Source organism: Bos indicus x Bos taurus, chromosome 7, assembly GCF_003369695.1.
Source record: "Bos indicus x Bos taurus breed Angus x Brahman F1 hybrid chromosome 7, Bos_hybrid_MaternalHap_v2.0, whole genome shotgun sequence".
NCBI classification, from domain to species: domain Eukaryota; kingdom Metazoa; phylum Chordata; class Mammalia; order Artiodactyla; family Bovidae; genus Bos; species Bos indicus x Bos taurus.
This window is the reverse complement of record NC_040082.1, coordinates 67,558,544-67,579,331: the sequence shown is the minus strand read 5'-3', so window position 1 is coordinate 67,579,331 and position 20,788 is coordinate 67,558,544. Positions and strand designations below refer to the sequence as shown.

General features: G+C 58.9%; 1 protein-coding gene across 1 annotated transcript; it reads left to right on the top strand.

Moving 5' to 3' along the window:
- Positions 1 to 439: 439 nt before the first annotated feature.
- Positions 440 to 20,736, top strand: HCN2 (hyperpolarization activated cyclic nucleotide gated potassium and sodium channel 2). The gene is made up of 8 exons (XM_027546704.1): positions 440 to 1,086; positions 10,260 to 10,683; positions 11,682 to 11,843; positions 13,062 to 13,280; positions 14,366 to 14,512; positions 17,584 to 17,824; positions 17,987 to 18,151; positions 19,413 to 20,736. Exons 1-8 carry the CDS (start codon positions 440 to 442, stop codon positions 20,117 to 20,119), a joined length of 2,712 nt encoding a protein of 903 aa, XP_027402505.1. The 3' UTR covers positions 20,120 to 20,736.
- The last annotated feature ends 52 nt before the right edge of the window (positions 20,737 to 20,788 follow it).

Here is a 20,788-nt window from a genome sequence, read left to right as displayed (position 1 = left end):
AGCGTCAGTGGTTCCCGCCCCGCTCTGCCCTCTGGAGAGAGGAGAACCGAAGCGCCAGGAGAAGGCCCCTCGCCAAGGTCGCGCGCCAAGGCCCCAGCTCCGCGGCTGGGCTCGGTGACCTTGGACGCGTCCTTCCGTTTCGCGGGCCTCAGTTTCCCCTTCTGGGACTCAGCTTGATCGGGTCTCCGAGGTCTTGAGCCACGTGACCTTGGACTGTCCCCGACCCGGCGGCCTCAGTTTCCCGGGCGCAGGACGGGGCGGGGCGCGCCGGGAGTGGGCGCGGGCAGAGGAGGGGCTCCCACCCCCGCCCCTCCCCCGCGACCGCGGCTCCGCCCCCCGCGGCTCCGCCCCGCCCTACCCCCGCCTTCCCCCCTCCCTTGGGCTCCGGCCGGCGGCGGCGGCGGCGGCTCCGCTCCGCACTGCCCGGCGCCGCCTCGCCATGGACGCGCGCGGGGGCGGCGGGCGGCCCGGGGAGAGCCCGGGCGCGACCCCCGCGCCGGGGCCGCCGCCGCCGCCGCCGCCGCCCGCGGCCCCCCAGCAGCAGCCGCCGCCGCCGCCGCCACCCGCGCCCCCTCCGGGGCTCGGACCGGCGCCCCCTCAGCAGGCGCCCCGGACCGAGGCGGCGCCCCCGGAGGCAGCAGATGAGAGCGGCCCGCGGGCCCGGCTCCGCAGCCGAGACAGCTCTTGCGGCCGCCCGGGCACCCCGGGCGCCGCGAGCACGGCCAAGGGCAGCCCGAACGGCGAGTGCGGGCGCGGCGAGCCGCAGTGCAGCCCCGCGGGGTCCGAGGGCCCGGCGCGGGGTCCCAAGGTGTCGTTCTCGTGCCGCGGGGCAGCCCCGGGGCCCGGGCCGGGCTCGGGCGCCGGGCCCGGGCCGGCGGACGAGGCGGGCAGCGAGGAGGCGGGCCCGGCGGGGGAGTCGCGCGGCAGCCAGGCCAGCTTCATGCAGCGCCAGTTCGGCGCGCTCCTGCAGCCGGGCGTCAACAAGTTCTCGTTGCGGATGTTCGGCAGTCAGAAGGCCGTGGAGCGCGAGCAGGAGCGCGTTAAGTCAGCGGGGGCCTGGATCATCCACCCTTACAGCGACTTCAGGTACTGTCGCTCGGAGGGCCAGCTGGCCTGCGCGGAGGGGCACAACGAGCGGACGCGCGCGGAGGCCGTCCTGGGAGCGCTTTGGAAGGGCGGGGCGGTGCGCCCCACGGGTGACCTCGGGCCCCCCTCAGTGACCTCGGGAGAGTCCGGGACCCGCCCCAGAAGGACCTGGGCGTCAAAGGCGCCGCCCTTGGAGGGGCGCTGGGAGTTGCACGCAGGCTCGTGCCATGACCCTGGCGCGCCCCCTCCCACGCAACCTGACATTCTCCGCCCTTCGAGTGGGCGCACGTCACGGGCCGCAGGACCAGGGTCTGAGCGCAGAGGGGCGGAGAGGACGAATAGAGGGGAACGTGGGCGCCAGGGAGGCGGAGGAGCGGAAGGAAGGAGGAAGGAAGGGCGCCCAGGAAGGACGCGCCCCGTAGAGGCTGGCGGAGAAAGGGTTAAGCGGACACGCCGGATCCCACGGTCTCCACCTGCGCCCCACGCCGCAGAGAGGCGCGCCCCGGGTCCCTGGGCCTGGGTGTTGCGCGAGGAGTAGATGCTGAGCGTGCTGGTATCCCACGGCCGTGTCTTCTCAGCCTTATCAGCTCTGGAGGCCGGGTGGCGTGCCCAGGTGTCGGTGGTTGGGTTGTCGATGTGGAGCCGGCTGGTGCGTGGAAAGGCTCAGAGCGAGGCTGGAGCAGGGTCATGCCGCGTTTGTTTGCAGTTCCGTTCCTGGGCGTGCGCTGTGTGGCCTGCGAGTGAGAACGATGCCTGTCACTGCAGTCCGTGTGTGTGATCAAGAGCATGTGACTGCGGGGGACGGGGGTCCTGGGGGCGCGGGCCGAGCGCTCTGGGGGGTGTGTCTGCACGGCAGATCGCGGCTGTATGTTGGGGAGAGATGGTGTGTGTGTGTGTGTGTGTGTGTGTGTGTGTGTGTGTGAGATGATGTGTCCCTGACTGGAGTGCGTGAGCTAGGGTGCACAGGGTCTGTGTGCCCCACTCCGCTCGCCTACTGGCTGTGGCTCCCAGGGAGGATGCGGTTTCAGCACCACGGACAGCAGTCCGGAGGCCTGCGGGTCCTCTCCTTCCGCGGGTCTCGGGTCTCCCCTCTTCTGGAGTCGGAGGTCTTTTGCTCCTGGACCCCCAGAGCTGGGAAAGGGGGCTGCGGGACTCTCCCTTTCTCTGGACGGCTGGGGAAACGGAGGCCCAGGGACACAAGTCAGGGGTAGAGACTGGAGGAAAGTCCATGATTCCAGCTCCTCACCCTTCAGACCCTCCTGGGAGGTGAGTGCAGCCTTGACTAGAGGTTTGGGTTTGGGGAGAGGCCAGGGGCAGAGGTCTCAGGGTCACGTCCTGATGGGGTGGCGGGGGGCGGCGGGGGGGCCTCTGGATGGTCCTGACCTGCCTGGGGGCTTTGCATCCTTCTGTAGATGGTTCTGGTCTGTGAAATGGGGATGGACTTGACTTCCAGGGCTCTCTGGCCCACCTGGTCCCCCTGTGAACCGGGGGCTAACACCAGCTGGCTGGAAAGCGATATGGGGGACGTGGGCACCGGGAGGTAGCTGCAGAAAGTAGTCATTCCCCTGTCCCCTCCAGCACGTCTGTTTGCAGCTTCCCCAGGGCAGTGGGTAGCCCAAGCTTCCTCTCAGCTGCAGAAGGGATGGTGGTGCTGGGAGAAGGAGCTGGATGTCCCCATCCTTCTGCCTGTCCCACACAGTCATTCGTGTGTCCCTGGGCAGATACATTGTAAACTGGGGGTGATCAATGGGGTGGGGGCGAGGGAAGGGGCATGTGTGGCCTGTAGCTGGAACAAGGTAAGCCAGTCAAGGTAAAAACCCTAAGATCCTGCCAAGTTGGAGTGCAGCTACCCCAAATTTACACACCAGGAGAGGGGCACAAAGAGGTAAATTCACTTGCCCAAAGCCACGCAGCTAGTCCCAAGCCAGGTAGAATGGGGATTCACGCTTAGGGAGGCTAGCCTCTGAATCCACACTTTGGATTGTCAGGCACGCTGGTTTCTGGCCATGTCCTGTCCAGGCCAAGAAGAAACAAGAGGAACAAAGGCATCCTGTGTTCATGGGTGTGTGTTAGTTTTAAGAACCATTCATAGAGCAGCAGGGAGGGTCCTTGGATCTGCTTGTCCACACTTGGCTCTGTCTGTGCTGATGACCTGATGGTGCAGACACTGTCCACGCTGGTGCCCAGGTGAGCCCTGGACACGACTGAGAAGGGAAATGAGGCCAAGAGGCCAAGGCTCCCACACCAGCCCCAGGACCACTTCCTTGAGCAACAACTTTGTTCAGGTTGACCTGGCACCTGTCTGGCACGGACGACAGGACAATTCACGTTTGATGAGCTGGAACAGCTACAGCCATGCCTCACTCCAAGGACCACGAGGGCTTCCAGGGAGAGGGAGTGTCTGCAGAGGCCTCGGGGAGGAGGGCTCTTGAGGCAGGTGACCAGACCAAGGCTTGGAGAGAGGAGTACAAAGTCTGGAACAGGCTGCGGAGGGGCTGGGGAAGTCTGCAGTGAGGCCTGAAGTCCCTGTGTATAGCCTGGAGCCCTTCCCAGGCTTCCCTGCCTCAGTTTCCCCAAATTCAAGGTGTACCCCACTTCTCTTGATCCGATTTGTGTCTGCACCACCTGTGCACTTGGAAGTGGCCTTTTCCCCCTTGATACGCTTACCGGCCTTTCACACACTCCCCCACCATGGTTTCCTGGGGCCTGGCATGCAGGGGGGCCCAGGATGATTTGGGGAGCCCATTGAGGGGCCCATGTGGGTGCCAGGTGAGGCCGAGAGTCAGGTCATGAGCCCCATTTCCTGGCAGCTTAGGACCAGCCCCAACCCTTTCTGGCATGTCTTCACTTTTTCATGGGGCTGTGGGTAACCCTAGAGCTGGCGCCTGGATACAGTCTACGAGCGTCTGTGGGGTTGGGGAGGGGAAAAGCATGTTCCAGGAACAACAGGAAGCTCTCCCACTCTGGACCATCCACTCCTTCTGCCACTTTCTTCACCTCCTCGGATGGTGATCACTTGGGGATCAAGGCAGCTGTGGTTGAGTGGGGGCCTGGGCATGTCTGGGATGGGGGGCCAGTGGCCTTATCTCCCCAGAAAGAGTATGGGCGGTGGCTTCCCAGGGCCTTTCATCCTGTTTCCAAGTCTGTAAGCTCCTCTGAGTTCTGACCTGAGTCTCTCCTGCTGCTCAATGTTCCCAAATTGTGTGCCACCAGAAGGCCTGATTTTGCAGGGAAAAGAGAAGTGGGTCCCTTTCCTGGCCCTCAGCAGAGTTCAGACAAAGCCAGGTCCTGTGGATGCTGGCCTGTATCTGTGACACCCTAGGGGACCCCAAGAGCCTGGGGTGGTAGAGGACTGGCCTGAAGATCCAATAGGACTAGAGGCCTTCTCCTGCCCCAGATGGCCCTATGGATCAGCGGGAGATCAGGATGCGTCAGCTCATGAGAATAAGCCCTGAATTATCCCAGGGGTGGTGGGGTGGGGTGGGGAGGGGAGGCAAGACAGGAACGGGGCTCAGAGCTTCCCTGGTTCTGAATCCAGCACTCAGAGTTGGGGGCAGTGGACATACCCATTTCCCAGGTGGAAGACCTGTGGCCCAGGCCCACCCAGCAGGGAGGAAGGGAGCTTCACTGTCCCTATAGGGGGTCGGGGCCCCTTGTCACTCTACGGGGTTCCTGCCTGAAGTTGGAGCTTCTGGTCCTTGAATTCCCTGCTTTAGATTGTCACACACCTATGCCCTGTGTCCACATCCAGGGCCTGGGCATGACCTGGGGGCTCAGGGGGAATGCTGGGAGAGTTCACTTTATATAAGCTAGCTTCCTCTGCTACTCACTTGCTCAGGAAAAACCCTGCTTCACTTCCCCCAAACACAGTGAGCACAGGCCACCCCACCTCTGCCTGAACACTACCCTCCACCCCTTCCTGGCAGGGATGTTTGTCCTTCTTACTTTAAACTCACTCTGGCCATGGCCCCCACAGCCCCACAGAGCCCGGCTCCCACACCTCTCATCGCTTTTCACCTCCCTTTATGCCCCTGCTCCAGCCCCAGACCTTCCAGCTGCCCAAAAGGCAAACTCTTTGCTGGCTGTTCCCTGGGCCCAGGGTGCAGTGCCCTGTACTTTGCCTAGCGGCCCTTCTCCATCTTCTGCCCACATGCCACTTCCTCTGAGAAGCCCTCCTGATTCATCCTGGCTAAAGCAGCCCCCCTGAAGCATCCCAGTCATTTTTCTGTCTGTGTGGAACATCCAGCTCCCCACCTGGGCTGGGGCCCCGAGGGACTGACAGGTTTGTCTGGTCCCCACGTGTCCCCCTGGCCTGGCACCCAGTTGGCCCCACAGTCTGCCCTGTCTTGGGATCACCCAGGAATCCTCCCCCGGGGAGTCTCCCTTTCCAGATCACTGACACCTGCCTGGGATCTGTAACTCATGTCCAAGGGCTCAGGCCCTAATCCTCCACCACCCCACCCTCCACCCCTCCAGGCTCATCCTTAATTGCAGACCTCCAGCCCCTAATCCCCTGGGATTTGCCTGATCTGATCCATAATTCCTAGACTGCCTCCTGCCCAGTTCTTGGTTCTCCAACCTGGAACGGAGGGAGCTGCTGCCCTTGTTCACCGTGTCCATGGCCAGCAGCTTCAGGCTCCTGGGATGCCCCTACCGGCCCCTCTCCTGGTCCTGCCTGCCCGGTCCTGGAAGCACAGGCTGCTTGTCCAGTTTCCAGAGTTGAAGGGAGGGGCCTGGAGCACTGGAGATAGGAGGGTGATCACGTGGTCCCCAGCTCTGGTCCTGAGGTCTGACTGCCTGGCTTCTGTCACTTAACCGTTTCCAGCCTCGGTTTCTCCATCTGCACAAAGAAAGGCCGGAGAGCTGCTGGAGCAGGTGCTGGGCTCCCGGTGGGCCCCACTGACATCAGAACCACCTGGGAGAGGGTTCTGAGTGCTCCTGTTCACAGAGTGTTGGGGTCATTGTGCTGAGCCCCCCACTTCCTGCCCAGGAGCCCTGGCCTTGCTGTCTTTCAGGGCCCAGTTCCTATCTGGGCACAGGTGGGAACCAGGGTCTGAGTGTTTTCTCATGGGGTCTGTTTGTTCGGGAGGACTTCTCCGTACAGGGTTTAATTACCATCCCCAAAGACCCTGGGTAACTGAGGTAGCTGTGACCCCAGACCCTGAAGCCCTGACCTTGTCCTGGAAGCTCTTGGGGTCCTGGGGGGTTCCCTGGGTCCTGGTGGGAGGGGTCTCTGGGTCCCAAGGGTCCCTGGGTCCCGGGGAGTCTCTAGGTCCTGGGGGATGTCTCTGGGTCTCAGGGGTCTCTGAGTCCTGGGGATACTGGGAGGTATCTGGGTCCTGGGGGAGGTCTCTGAGTCCTGAGGAGTCTCTGGGTCCCAGGGGGGGTCCATGAGTTCTGGGGAGGACACCTCTGGGTCATGGGAGGGCATCTCTGGGTCTTTGGAGGTCTCTGAGATGGCCTACTGTAGGAGGGGCTGCTGGGATTGGGCAGATAAGGCATGGAGGCTCAGAAGAGAGTGATCAGCCCTGGGGCTGCACAGCCCAAGGGGGCAGGCAGGCCCAGGAGACGTGGAGGTACAGGGGAGGGGGGCCTGGAACCTATACCCCAGGCCTCAGTCCCCTCCTCCTGCCCACCTCCAGGAGGACCGCGTTGGCTGAAAGGGATGAGGCTGAGACCCTGGGCAGCCAGGGATAGTTCTCAGTGACCAAGGGGCACTGGCCAGGGCTCAGGCCTGAAGGTGGAGTTCCTGGCAGTGTGGGCAGTAGACAGGACAGGCCCAGGGGTGGCAGGCTGGCTCTCAGGTCTCTGGCCCCGCATCCCAAGCCTGGGCCACCTCTCTGGTCTGTCAGTAGGGAAGTGTGGTGTCTGCCCACACCTGCCCCCCTACCCACACCCTGACCGCAGAACAAAAGGAGAGAATGTCTGTGATGTGTCACCTGGGGAGGAGAAGCACTTCTGCTTCTGGCCATTTAGACTTTCTGCCCCACCCTGGGGATTTCTAGGCCCCCCAATTTAGACTGTTTCTAACCCCCTCTCATGAGTTTCTGGGCTCTCTGGAGGTTTCTTCTTCACTGGCCTTTAGTTACTCTTTCCTACTTGCTTTGTCCTCAGGCATAAGCCCTTCAACCCCAAAACTGGGGCTGGGGGAGAAGGTCTCAATTCAGAAAGTGGGGGGGTTAGGAGCTTTGCTGTGGACGTGCTGGGGGTGGAGGTAGGGAGCAGGCAGGTGAGGCCCCTCGGTCAGGTTGGGTCTTGGGTCCTGGGGGTCTCAAGGCTGAGTAGATGATGCAGATCAGAGGTCTGAGCCCTACATCTGCTCTAGATTTATGTAAAGAAGGCTTTGAACTTGGAGCAGTCCTTTGTTCTGCCCTTATCACTCACCCCAGATCATGTTGACACTTTCATCTCTAAAGGTCTCCATCTATCTCCACCCCAAGGTGGGTTTCCCAGCTGGAGTCCCCATGGCCACTGGGAGAAGCCCTCAGCACGTGTGGGTGGACAGGGCCAGGGGACCCTCAAAGCCTGCCTTTCCCTGGGCTCCTCCCAAACAGATAGAAGAAGAGACTGAGGTTCCCAGGGGCTGGAGGGACTTGCCAAGGTCACACTTGCCAGTGGGCAGAAGCCCAGACCTGGCTGTTGTCACCACCGTCTTGGACTTTGGGTCCTTTCCAGGCTTGGCTCTCACAGACCAGGCTGCTGTGAACATCTTGTTACAAATCACTTTTTAATTTTTTTCTCTTCCTCTTGGATGATTTCCTTGGGATCAGTTCCCCGAAGTGGAAGGCCTGGGTTACTGGGCAGGTGAGGTGCTATGCTGCTGCTGCTGCTGCTAAGTCGCTTCAGTCGTGTCCAACTCTGTGCGACCCCATAGACGGCAGCCCGCCAGGCTTCCTCTTCCCTAACAGGGCTGCTCCCGAGAGAACCAACCCACAGTGTCTCCCAAATCAGGGTGCTCACTGTAGTCAGGTCAGCACTGCTGTTTATACCTTTCTGTTAGTTTTTGCTAATTTGGGGGAGTCCCTCCAGCCCCTGGGAACCTCAGTCTCTTTCTGTCTGAGGGAGGTCCAGGAAGTGGCAGGCTTTGAGGGTTCCCTAGCCCTGTCCTGCCTGCATACACTAGAATCTTCTCCAAGAGGACTTGGGGACTCTGGCCATCATGGGGAGGGCGCCTGGCCTACCAGATGGCCCAGGACACCCACCTCAGGGTGGGCGTCTCTCCCTGCACTGTGAGAGGCAAAATCAAACAAAGGACTCTGTTCTGAATTTTAGACCATCCTTTGTCTGAATCTTGACAGGGAATGTGGCCTCAGACCCCGATCTGGGGCATCCCTTCATCGCTAAGATCCTGGTCCTCGGTGTTCTCTTGTATACATGTGTTAACATAAATACAACATAGCATTTGGCCTTTAACCATTTAAAAGCATACAGTCAAGTGACATTAAGTACATTCACAATGTTGCTCAATCACCACCTTTCATCCTTGCCAGAACATTTTCATCTTCCCAAACAGAAACTCCCTAGCCTCTGACAACCAGGAACCCACTCTCTGTGTCTGTGTATCTGCCTGTTCTGGACGTTTCCCATCAGTGGAATCACACCCCACGTGTCCTCCTGTGTCTGCTTCTCTCACTGAGTACCATGTTCTCAGGGTCCATCCACGTGGTAGCGAGTATCAGGGCTTCTCCCCTTTTTGTGGCCGAGTGATGCTCCCATGTGTGGAGGGAACACATTATGTTTATGTGTTCATCCACTGATGGATGCATGGATTGTTTCCAATTCTGGCCACTGTAAGTCGTGCCATGGTGGACACTGGTGTACAACAGTCTGTTTGAATACCTGCTTTCCATCCTTGGGTGTAGGTCCAGGACCCATGTGGAATTGCCAGGCCACATGGTAACTTTAACTTTCTGCAGCGCCGGACAGTTTTGCCTTGAGTAGTTTTGATTCCTGTTTGTTGCAGGGCTGGGCATCTTTCCATGTGGCCTTTGCTGCGTCCATCTGTCCTCACGGGTGAATGTTGAACTCAGGACACGGTGCCCGGCTGTTGATAGATTTATTCCTCAAATGACAAGCCGTTTCGAAAGAGCATAGCATTCCCAGGTGGAATTCTGGAATTGACCTCAGGCACACATTATCAGTCCTGGGTGTGTGGGTCTGGCAGCAGAAGCAACCAGTCATCCCACTTTTAGGCATATTTATCACATGAAACATCCAAGCCTGGCCAAGTTGGGTCACTCAGGTTCCTCTGTCGCCTGGCCCTATGCTCTGCCTGCCAGGCCTTCCTCTTCCTTTCTCCCTGCCCCTGGGGCACCCCAGCCTCTTCCCTGTCTCCAGCGCCTCCCCCCCCCGCCCCCCACCCTGTACCCTGAGCGCTTTCAGAAATGGAGGGATAGCCAGTGACCCCTGCTCAACCTTCCGGTGCCCTACAGGGAAACCCAGTGGGGGTGGGGGTCCTGCACTCTGTCTGGCACCCATCCCATACCTGCAGCCACCACCCAGCCACCCAACACTCCTGGAGCCAATCCCCACCCCACCCCTCCAGCTTCTCCCTTGTCTCCTCCCTCCCTGCTCAGCCTTACTTCCTTTGGCATGCCAACCTTATGCCAGGCACATCGGACCTTTTTGGTCCCAGGAAACATTTAGTCAATTTTTGAGTGGCTATTCTAGGTCTCTGACTTCTTCAAAGAAAGACGGTCAGGCTGGGCCTGTGAGAGGAACTGGGCTGGAGGAGTCCAGGCAGCAGTAGAGTGCAATCTGGGACGTGGGAGGGCTTCCTGGAGGCAAGGTCCACACTAGCCCTGCGTGCTAAGTCACTTTAGCCATTTCCGACTCTTTGCAACCCCACGGACTATAACCCTCCAGGCTCCTCGGTCCATGAGATTCTCCAGGCAAGAATACTGCCCTCCTCCAGGGGATCTTCCGAATCTAGGGATCGAACCTGTGTCTCTTACATCCCCTGCATTGGCAGGAAGGTTCTTTACCACTAGCGCCATCTGGGAAGCCCTCACCAACTATGACCCGGGGTGGGGGCAAATTGTCAGCTTCGCTGGAGTATGCGAGTTCTGGGCTGGTCTTCAATGGTACCTGCGTGCACAATGGGGCAGGCAGAAGCGCTCAGAGGAGGGCCCCACACAAAGGCAGAGTCATGACCCACTGCACCTCGCCCCCAGGTTCTACTGGGACTTCACCATGCTGCTCTTCATGGTGGGAAACCTCATCATCATCCCCGTGGGCATCACCTTCTTCAAGGACGAGACCACGGCCCCATGGATTGTGTTCAATGTTGTCTCGGACACATTCTTCCTCATGGACCTGGTGCTGAACTTCCGCACGGGCATTGTGATCGAGGACAACACGGAGATCATCCTGGACCCCGAGAAGATCAAGAAGAAGTACCTGCGCACGTGGTTCGTGGTGGACTTCGTATCCTCCATCCCCGTGGACTACATCTTCCTCATCGTGGAGAAAGGCATCGACTCTGAGGTCTACAAGACGGCCCGCGCCCTGCGCATCGTGCGCTTCACCAAGATCCTCAGCCTGCTGCGCCTGCTCCGCTTGTCGCGCCTCATCCGCTACATCCATCAGTGGGAGGAGGTGAGTGGCTCTGCGTGGGCTCAGGGGTGGGGCCAAGGCCATGGGCGGGGTTTTGCGGGGCTGGTGGGCAGGGGCTGTGGGGCTGGGGCACAGAGGCAAGGGTGGGGTCAGTGGGGTCGTAATGGGCTGGAACTGGGCTGGGATGTAGGGGCAGGGTTGTGATGGGCGAGGGGGTGGTGATGGGTGAGGATGCCGTTGTGATGGGACCAGGCGATGGCTACAGGAGGCACCGGCAACAAAAAGGCCGGGCCATGATGGGAGACCCTTGGCGGGGGGTGCTGCAGGGTCCAGGGGCGTACTACAATGAGAAGACAGGCGGGATTAGACACACAAGAGTAGCGGTGTCATTGAGTACACCGAGCGGAGTTACAGGAGCTGCCGAGACGGGCCTGGGAAACACGGGTGGAACCTGGGCGGATTGGGGGCGGGGAGCTAGGGGCGTGGTCACAGGAGCCCCTACCTGCTGGGGAGTGGGTTCACAGAAAGCACTGCATGAATCCTTGACACATCTGCAGCCCTTCCTTCGTTCTGCCCTGTGAGAGGCAGACTTCACAGCCCTGTTGGCAATGGGGAAACTGAGGCCCCAAGAAGTGAAGTCATGACCCTCTCTCCCAAGTTCAGACCCACTTCTGGACTCAGTGTGACCTGACTTCTGCAACCCTCGGCCACCATACGGACTCAGTCACCAGCACTTGCCAGGACGGCGACAGGCTGCCGGGGGGGTGTGGGTGGGGACTGGGTCACTGGAAGAGGCAGTGGTCCTCAGAGAGGACACTGGGTGGCTGGCCAGGCAGAGATTTGGTGCCTGGGTGGCAGGCTGGTAAGGGGCCATGTTCTCTAGTCTAGGGCACTTCATTACCTTGAGAGGCCTATGGGGAGTGGGGGCTACAAGGAGGCAAGGGCTGCCCCTCGTTGGGGACTGCGTCTTCCCACTGCTGGAGCATGAGTAACCATGGGTCTGCCGGACACTCACGTGAGCTGCCCTGCCTCGCCCCTAGATCTTCCACATGACCTACGACCTGGCGAGCGCCGTCATGCGCATCTGCAACCTCATCAGCATGATGCTGCTCCTCTGCCACTGGGATGGCTGCCTGCAGTTCCTGGTGCCCATGCTTCAGGACTTCCCACGCAACTGCTGGGTCTCCATCAACGGCATGGTGGTGAGCCCGGCGCTCGTGTCCCTCCTGCGTGCCTGGAGCACAGGGCACCTGAAACCCCCTCTGGTGGTGAGCGCTCCTCTGGGCTGCTGTCCCAGTTGGAGCCTTGCAGGTCCGGAACTATGGAGATCCTTCGCCGTTTGAGGGCAGTAGAGCTGCTTTTGTCCCCCTCTCCCCTCTAGAAATCACGTCATCTGCTTATTGTGTTTTGTGATCCATTCCACTCTTTTATTTGCACGCATGTGTGTGCATGCTGTTGCTTAGTTATGTCTCTTTTCGACCCCCTGGAGTGCAGCCCACCAGGCTTCTCTGTCTGTGAGATTCTCCAGGCAAGAATACTGGAATGGGTTGCCATTTCCTCAAGGGGATTTTCCAAACCCAAGGATCGAACCCGCATCTCCTGCATTGGCAGGCGGACTCTTTCCCACTGAACCACCTGGGAAGCCCATTTTATTTGCACCCATGTGTTTAAATGACAATTTTATCATAGTCCTCAAATGGGAAAGTGGTATCATCGGTCTTGAGAAGTAATAAATTGGGAGATTCAGGAGCACCTATTGCTTTCTGGCTGAGACTGTTAACAAGCCTTTCTCCCGCTGGGGTGCATTTGGGGCACAGGGCAGGTGGGCATTGATGGGCGGGAGCAGTGGAGGGAAAACCCTTGGGCGCCCAGCCCAGCGCCTGGCACAGCTGCCTGGCTGAGGCAGCTCATTGTCTGGCCGGACACCCGGGCATGTGGTCCTATTTCCTGAACGGGGCCTGCTGCCCCTCCCCTAGCTGGTTCAACTGAGGACTGGCAGGGGGTGGTGGGTTTCTTCCTGGTCCTGTCTGATGCCTCTTCCTCCCTGCCCCTCTGATCAGTTCAGTGTCCTCAGCTCACTGTCCCCAGGACTTCCCCATTCTTTGGCCTCAAAGACACTCATCAGAAGTTGTAAAGTGGTGAGGGCTCTTGAACACCCAGAGCTGGACTCTAGCTGCTCGGAGCCTGTTTCCCCAGGAATGAAGTGGGGAGGTGGCTTCATGCCGGCCCTCTGCTGAGTTGCTGTAACATGTGTACACATCACGTTGGCTGCCTGAATCTAGTTTCCCTTGGTTGACTCTGGACACAGGGAGCTGGATGCCTGGGGAAGGGTGGGCAGGCAGGGCCCTGCGGGGGGTGGTTGTCGAGAGGCTCCCTGGGGACTTCGAGCCCCTGCCCACCACCCACCCTTGGACTTGCAGAACCACTCATGGAGCGAGCTCTACTCCTTCGCGCTGTTCAAGGCCATGAGCCACATGCTGTGCATCGGGTACGGGCGGCAGGCGCCAGAAAGCATGACGGACATCTGGCTGACCATGCTGAGCATGATCGTGGGTGCCACCTGCTACGCCATGTTCATTGGCCACGCCACCGCCCTCATCCAGTCGCTGGACTCCTCAAGGCGCCAGTACCAGGAGAAGGTCTGAGGGGGGAGGAACCCCCGAGGGTCTGGGGTCCACCCCATGTCCCTCCAGCTCCATGCATTGTGCTCAGGATGGAGGCCAGAGGGGTAGAGGGGATGGGGACCTAAAAAGGGTCTGTGGCTGTGATCAGGACTGAACATCCCCCCCAACTCCTTGGTGGGGGGAGCAGCTCACAGAAGGACAGTGAGAAAGCTCAGAGCCCTGAGGAAGAAGTCTAGAGGGGACACAGGGGCCAATGACGGGGAAAGGACAGGGCCAGGAGACCCCTTGGTGAGGGGTGTCTCTGGGCTGTCCCAGGAAGGGTGGGGGTGCTAGGGTTGCTCAAGGACACAAGGGAGGCCTCTGGGAAGCAAGGATGTCCTGGAACTTGGCCTCCCTGGGGCGAGGCCAATGTGGCCCCATAGACCAGCACTTCCTGGAGGTCAGCATCAGTCTTCTGCCTCAGTTTCCCCTCCCTCGGGCCAAGGATGGCCCAGTTCCCCAAACCCTGCCCCACCTGTCCCTGTACTGCTACCCCAGGGCTGGCCTTGGCCCAGCAGCTGCCGCACCCCCAGCAGTGGCCCAGCAGTCAGGTCGGCCGGGTCAGCTGGGCCTGGTGCCAGGCGCCCCGGCTGTCCGGAAGCCACCAGCCTCCCACCCAAACACGAGCTGGTGCCGCCACCCGCCCGCCGTCACGGGTTCCGCTGAGCTCAGGACAGCTGTGGCTGGGCGGGGCTAGGGCGGAAGCGGGGCCCGAGCTTCCCTAGGGGTGCCACCCTGGGGACAGTAGGGCCTGGCACCCCTGACTGGTGCCCTTGCCCCCAGCCCTGTTCAGGAGGGGCTGGGCTGGCGATTTCTAAAAAGATCATCGAGGAGGGGGCCACCAAAGGATCAGGGGTGGTGGGAGGGGTTGCCAGAAGATATTCAGGACACAGGAGTTAACTTTTACTGCCAGGGTTAAAATTATCAGGGGCATTTTAGCCATTCATCTGAAATTCAGATTCCCTGAGTGTCCCATGTTGTCGTGGTCATAAGCTGAGGCCCGCTCAGGCTGGGGCTCTGGAGCAGACACTGCTGACCCAGGCCCCCCCATCCTGTTACAGTACAAGCAAGTGGAGCAGTACATGTCCTTCCACAAGCTGCCAGCCGACTTCCGCCAGAAGATCCACGACTACTACGAGCACCGCTACCAGGGCAAGATGTTTGACGAGGACAGCATCCTCGGCGAGCTCAACGGGCCCCTGCGGGAGGTAGGGGGTTCTGAGAGAAGTGAGCTCCTGGTGATCTGTATTTGATCTTTACTTAGACATTTACATCAAGTTAAACTGGCAAAACTGGATATAGGCAGAAGATAGCCATCTTCTGTCCTGTCCCTCCACCGGGTTCCTCCGGCTCTCCATCCGTTTTCTTACAAAACCATGGACGCCTGTGGGCCTGCAGGTGTCGGCACTCCCAGCGCCCCCTCTCTGAGCCCATCCTTCGCATTGAGGGAGGAGCTCGTGGCGCCCAGAGAGGCGAGGGAGGGGCACACCCTTCGATCCCTCTGAGGGTGACACAAGGGATGCCCTGGGAGCTGGTTCCCAAATGCTCAGTGAGAGGTGAGCCCCAAGGAGCTACACTCAGGTGCATTCTCTTCTTTTGGGAGAGTTTCCCTGTGATCAAGGGCTTGTGTTTCTGTGAATTGTCCGTAACTTGTTTTCCTTCCGAACTTTTGGCCTTTTTTAGAAAATTTTATTTTTAATTGAAGTATAGTTGATCCTCTGGGAAGATCCCCTGGAGGAGGTCACAGCAACCCACTCCAGTATACCTGCCTAGAGAATCCACAGAGGAGCCTGGTGGGCTACAGTCCATGGGGCTGCAAAGAGTCAGACACTACTGAAGCAACTTAGCACAGCACACAGTTGATTTATAATGCTGTGTCAGTTTCTGGTGTACAGCAATGACTCATCTATCTATACACACTCTTATAGATTCTTTTCCATTATGGTTTATTACAGGTTAAGAGCTTTCTGTGCTACATAGTAGGACCTTATCTATTTTACATATAATATCTGCTAATCCCAAACTCTGCAATTACCTACCCCTTTCCCCTCTGGTAACTGTTTTGTTTTTGGCCAAACCATGAGGCTGCCAGATGGTTCCTCAACTAAGAATCAACCCAAATCTGGGCCCTTGGCAGTGACAGCATCGAGTCCTAGTCACTGGACCTGCCAGGGAATTCCCTAAAAACCTGGAGGACTTTACCTCTTGGTGATGTAGATTTCCACCCCGTGACCATTTGTCTTTTTTGAGATTTTTTTCTGACATGGACCATTTTTAGTCATCCTTGAATTTATTACACTATTGCTTCTGTGTTACGTTTTGGTTTTCTGGCCAAAAGGTGTGTGGGATCTTGGCTTCCTAACCAGGGATTGAATCTGCTGCAGCCCTGCATCAGAAGGTGAAATCTTAACCACTGGACTGCCAGGGAAGTCCCACCATTTGTCTTTAAACCTTGCTGATTGTGGTTTCTCCCCCATGTGGAATTTTTATGCTGTATACATCAGGTGCTTTGTGTATGCTTGCTGTGTACAGCAGGTATTCCATGTACGCTTGCTGCATACTGCAGGTGCTCAAACCTGACTGCTGCACACAAGTCTTCAATATGTCCTCTCTGTGTATAGCAGGCATGCAGTACATGCTCACTCTACAAAGCAGGTACCTACCACCTGCCTGCTCTACACCTAGGTTTTAGAGAAATTCTCCTGTGTCTTCTTCCGATATGTGTGGTCCCCTGTTTTGCATGTGGACCCGATGCCTTTGGAACCTGTCCTGGAACTGGTGTGAGGAAGGGTCCAGGCTCTCCTGCTGTGGGGCTGCACCCTCAGGCTCTGGGTGAACCGCCCTCGTGCCTGGTCTGTTTCTGGACTTTTCATCTGGCCCACAGGCCTGTCTGCTTTGTGTGCACCAAACCCACACTGTTTGTGTCGCAAGTTTTCAGTGTGTTTTGGTGCCTTGGAGGCTGAGTCCTCTGCTCTTTCTTATTTTGGGCTAAGCTGGGTCTTTGTTGCTACACAGGCTTTTCTCTAGTTGCGGTGTGCAGGCTTCTCATTGTGGTAGCTTCTCTTGTTTCAGAGCACAGGCTCTACGGTGTGTAGGCTTCTCATTGCAGTGTCTTGTTTCCTGGACACAGGATCTAGAGTGTGCGGGCTTCAGTAGTTGCGGCACACAGGCTCAGTAGCTGTGGTTCCCGAGCTCTAGAGCACAGGCTCAGCAGTTGCGGTGCACTGGCTTAGCTGCTCCATGGCATGTGGGATCTTCCCCATCAGGGATCCAAGCTGTGGCTCCTGCATTGGCAGGCGGATTCTTTACCAACTGAGTCACCAGGAAAGCCCCCTCCTCTTCTTTGTCATGGGTTTCCTGATGTTTCTGCTTGTGTATTCTGAGTGAACAGCCCCGGTTGTTAAGAAGCGAGCCAGGCAGCATTTCCACAGGCTGTGCACTGTGGCCCTACCCAGGGAGAAAGGGTGTCTCCTGTGTCAAAGATGGTAAGTGGCACGTGTTCATGGCTCTTCTGTGCCTTTGGGGGGTTTCAGTGCATCTTCATGTAGGGTTGGACGTGTCTTGTTAAACTCATGCCACGCCACCTCATATAGCTCTTTATCTGGGTGGATACAGGGTCTTCTCACGCATTGCATCTTCTTTGGAGTGGCTTTGTTTGTACATAAAGCTGGGTTTTTCTCTTTATGCTAAGCACTCCTTCTTACTGAAATGTACCTTAGAGAAAAGTACCCCTCCTGTCATCAGGGCTCACCTGATGGACATTCTATCAAGTAAAATCTGCACGTAATCCCTACACAGATCAAACATGGAATCTTCCCATCCCCTGAAGCTTCTCCACCAAAGATAAATGGTACCCTGTCTTCTACACCATGCGTTTACTTTAAGGCTCTTGGTTTTCATGTTGTTTTTTAAAAATCACTTGCTATTTTGACTAACTTCCCTTGTTATAGTTTTCCATTGACTCTTTTGGGTTTTTCAGGCAGTCCTATTAATAGAAAGAGTAAAGAGATAATTTTACTTTTTCCTTTCCAGTTCTTATAATGCTGGAATGCTTTCCCATGTCTAACAGCATCGACCAGTGTTGCCAACACAGAGTTAAACAGTAGGGAATCTTTCCCTGATCCTGTCCTTGGCAAAACCTCCAGTGACTGCCTATTAAGACTGGTCTTTGGGCTGAAGTGTACAACTGCTTTCACAGACCTCGGAGAGTTTGAGGTGCAACCTCCAAAAGGAGGATAAGATGGGGAAGCCTGACACTGTCCCCCTCCCACCCCCACAGGAGATCGTCAACTTCAACTGCCGGAAGCTGGTGGCCTCCATGCCACTGTTCGCCAATGCTGACCCCAACTTCGTCACGGCCATGCTGACCAAGCTCAAGTTTGAGGTCTTCCAGCCAGGCGACTACATCATCCGTGAGGGCACCATTGGCAAGAAGATGTACTTCATCCAACACGGCGTGGTCAGTGTGCTTACCAAGGGCAACAAGGAGATGAAGTTGTCTGATGGCTCCTACTTTGGGGGTGAGTGTTGGTGGGGAGCCAGAGGCCAGGGTGGCGAGCTTAGGGGCACAGGTGCAGCAGGAAGGACCCCAGATTGGGTGAGGGGAGCTGGGGTGCTCCGCTGGCTGGAAGGGCCCTGGGGGATGGCCCAGCAGTGAGGCCGCCGCCCCTGGCCACACGCAGAGATCTGCCTGCTGACGCGGGGCCGGCGCACGGCGAGCGTGCGGGCCGACACCTACTGCCGCCTCTACTCGCTGAGTGTGGACAACTTCAATGAGGTGCTGGAGGAGTACCCCATGATGAGGCGGGCCTTTGAGACAGTCGCCATTGACCGCCTGGATCGCATTGGTGAGTCAACACAGCGGTCAGCCTTAGTGGCCGCCCAGCAGGGACAGTCTGGGGGGTGGTGGTGCTATGGCCTAGCTGACCCTCAGGGCCTCTTCTCTGGTCTTGGGACCAGATTCCCCAACCCATTTTCTCCCTTGACTAAATACAGCCTGGGTTTCCCAAGGAAGAGGAAATTTCTGCTCAGCAGGCAAGTATTTGAGAACCTGCTGTGTGCCAGGAGGTGACAATGTGGCCCCTGAGGAGGATGTGGCAGCCACCCTCAGGCTTGTCACGGAGGAGAGGTGTGGGGGCAGGGAGCTTCCATGTGATTCCAAGCAGAGACCCAGATGAGTAGGTGTTACCAGTAGAAAGACAGAGGGCATGACCTGGAAGTGGACACAGCATGTGCCAAGGCCCTGAGGTGGGAAAGGGGCCTGGATTACCGGGAGTCAGGGAAGCTGGGAGGAGGGAGGCTTGAGAGGGGTGGGCAGGCACAAGAGCCCTAGCTAGTGGTAGAAGGCATTTGGACTCAGAAGCAATAGGGAGCTATGGATGATTCCAGGCAGGGGAGGAGCTGATCAGATGTGTATCCTATGAGGCTGTGTATATACAGGAGGACTCTGGGAGCCTGCCTGTGTGTGTGTTGGGGGGTGTCCTGGGGAACCGGGGAGAGGCAGTGGAAGGGGTAATCTCAGAAATGGCTGAGCACTAGCTGAAGACTAGATGCAGGAGTCAGGGAGGCCCTTGATACCGTGTGTGGGAACAGACACAATGAATGGCTGCAGGACGGAGAGAGGGTGTGGGGGGAGGAGAGCCAACAGAAAGAGGACTTCCCAGGATACAGAAAAAACACTCAGTATGTTTATAGACAACAAGCACATACAATGTAGCTCTATACAATAGGTGCTTAACATATGTACTATGTACAGTAAGTGCTCAACAGCAGCTTGCTACATATACCATAGACCTTCAGCATGCTGAAGGCAGCGCACAAGGCACGCCACGGGAATTCCTGACTGTGTACAAGCAGGAATTCCACATGTTAGCTACACATAAAGGTGCCTGCTTCCTGCTTTCTGTATACAGTAGGTGCACAATTTCAGCTTTCTATATGCAGCAGATACTGGAATCTGTTCACGCTGGCTGTGCAATCAGGGTCCAATACCTGCTTGCTGTGCACACCAGGCACTGGGACACTGGCCTATTGGTTGGACGAGGCGCCCAGGCATGCCTGCTGTGCAGAGGCTGGCACCTCTGACACTTCCCCCCGCCTCGCCCCCAGGCAAGAAGAACTCGATCCTGCTACACAAGGTGCAGCACGACCTCAACTCTGGCGTGTTTAACAACCAGGAGAACGCCATCATCCAGGAGATTGTCAAGTATGACCGCGAGATGGTGCAGCAGGCTGAGCTGGGCCAGCGTGTCGGCCTCTTCCCGCCACCACCGCCACCTCCACAGGGCACCTCAGCCATTGCCACGCTGCAGCAGGCCGTGGCCATGAGCTTCTGTCCACAAGTCGCACGCCCGCTTGTTGGGCCCCTGGCACTCGGCTCGCCGCGCCTCGTGCGCCGCCTGCCCCCGGGGCCTGCGCCCACTGTCGCCACTGCTGCCGCCTCACCCGGACCCGCCCCTGCAGCCAGTCCCCCTGGCGCGCCTGCCAGCCCCAGGGCACCGCGGACCTCGCCCTTCGGTGGCGCACCCGGCTCCCCTGCTGCGCCCCGCGCTGGGCCTGCGCTACCTGCGCGGCGCCTAAGCCGCGCCTCGCGCCCGCTGTCTGCCTCGCAGCCCTCGCTGCCCCACGGCGCACCCGGCCCTGCGGCCACGGCGCGACCGGCCAGCAGCTCCACGCCGCGCCTGGGGCCCACGCCCGCCACCCGGGTCGCGGCGCCCAGCCCGGACCGTAGGGACTCAGCCTCGCCCTCACCGGGCACCGCCGGCGGACCCGACCCGCTGGACTCCGCGCGCTCACGCCTTTCGTCCAACTTGTGACCCTCGCGCGCCGCCCCGAAATGGGGCGGGGCCGTCACCCAAACCAAAGCCATGCCATTGCGCAGCCCGGGCCGCCTGCCCCAGAAGCCATAGAGGAGATGTAGGTAGTTGTAGTCGGACGGGCGGCCCGGGCAGGTGGGAACAGCCCCCGCCGTGCCCCACCCCCCCATCGCCCTGCGCCCACCCACATCGCCCCTGCCCCCGGCAGCCGCGCACGGGCGAGGGGGCTCCCTTCACCTCGGTGCCTCAGTTCCCCCAACTGTTAAGGGGGGACGGGCTGGCCGCGGCCGAGGGGAGAGGGCCGGGGAGGCTGCCCGCGCCCGCCCTCTGACGAGGATTGGTTTTTAAGTGCAATACTTGACCTGCCGGCTTCCCGCTGCCTCCGTTGCGCTCATGCAATAACCAGCCTAGTCCCTGTCCAGGCGCATCCACGGTGACCTCCCCGGAGCGGGCACACCCTTCTCCCTCCAGCGCCCCGGCGTGGGGGTGAGGCCGGGGGTCCCCGCCGTCGTGATGAATGTACTGACGAGCTGAGGCAGCAGCGCCCACCGCACCCCCCACGCCCCACTAACTCCCACACCCCCATTCCGCGCAATAAACGACAGCATTGGCGCCCAGCCTGCCGCGTCTGATTGCTCGGTGGGGACACAGAACGTAGCCCCCCCTCCC

Coding starts and splice junctions, on each gene's coding strand:
- HCN2 (XM_027546704.1), top strand. CDS start 440: ATGGACGCGCGCGGGGGCGGCGGGCGGCCCGGGGAGAGCCCGGGCGCG. Junction 13,281..14,365: donor GGCGCCAGTACCAGGAGAAG/GTCTGAGGGGGG, acceptor ATCCTGTTACAG/TACAAGCAAGTGGAGCAGTA. Junction 18,152..19,412: donor TGACCGCCTGGATCGCATTG/GTGAGTCAACAC, acceptor CCTCGCCCCCAG/GCAAGAAGAACTCGATCCTG.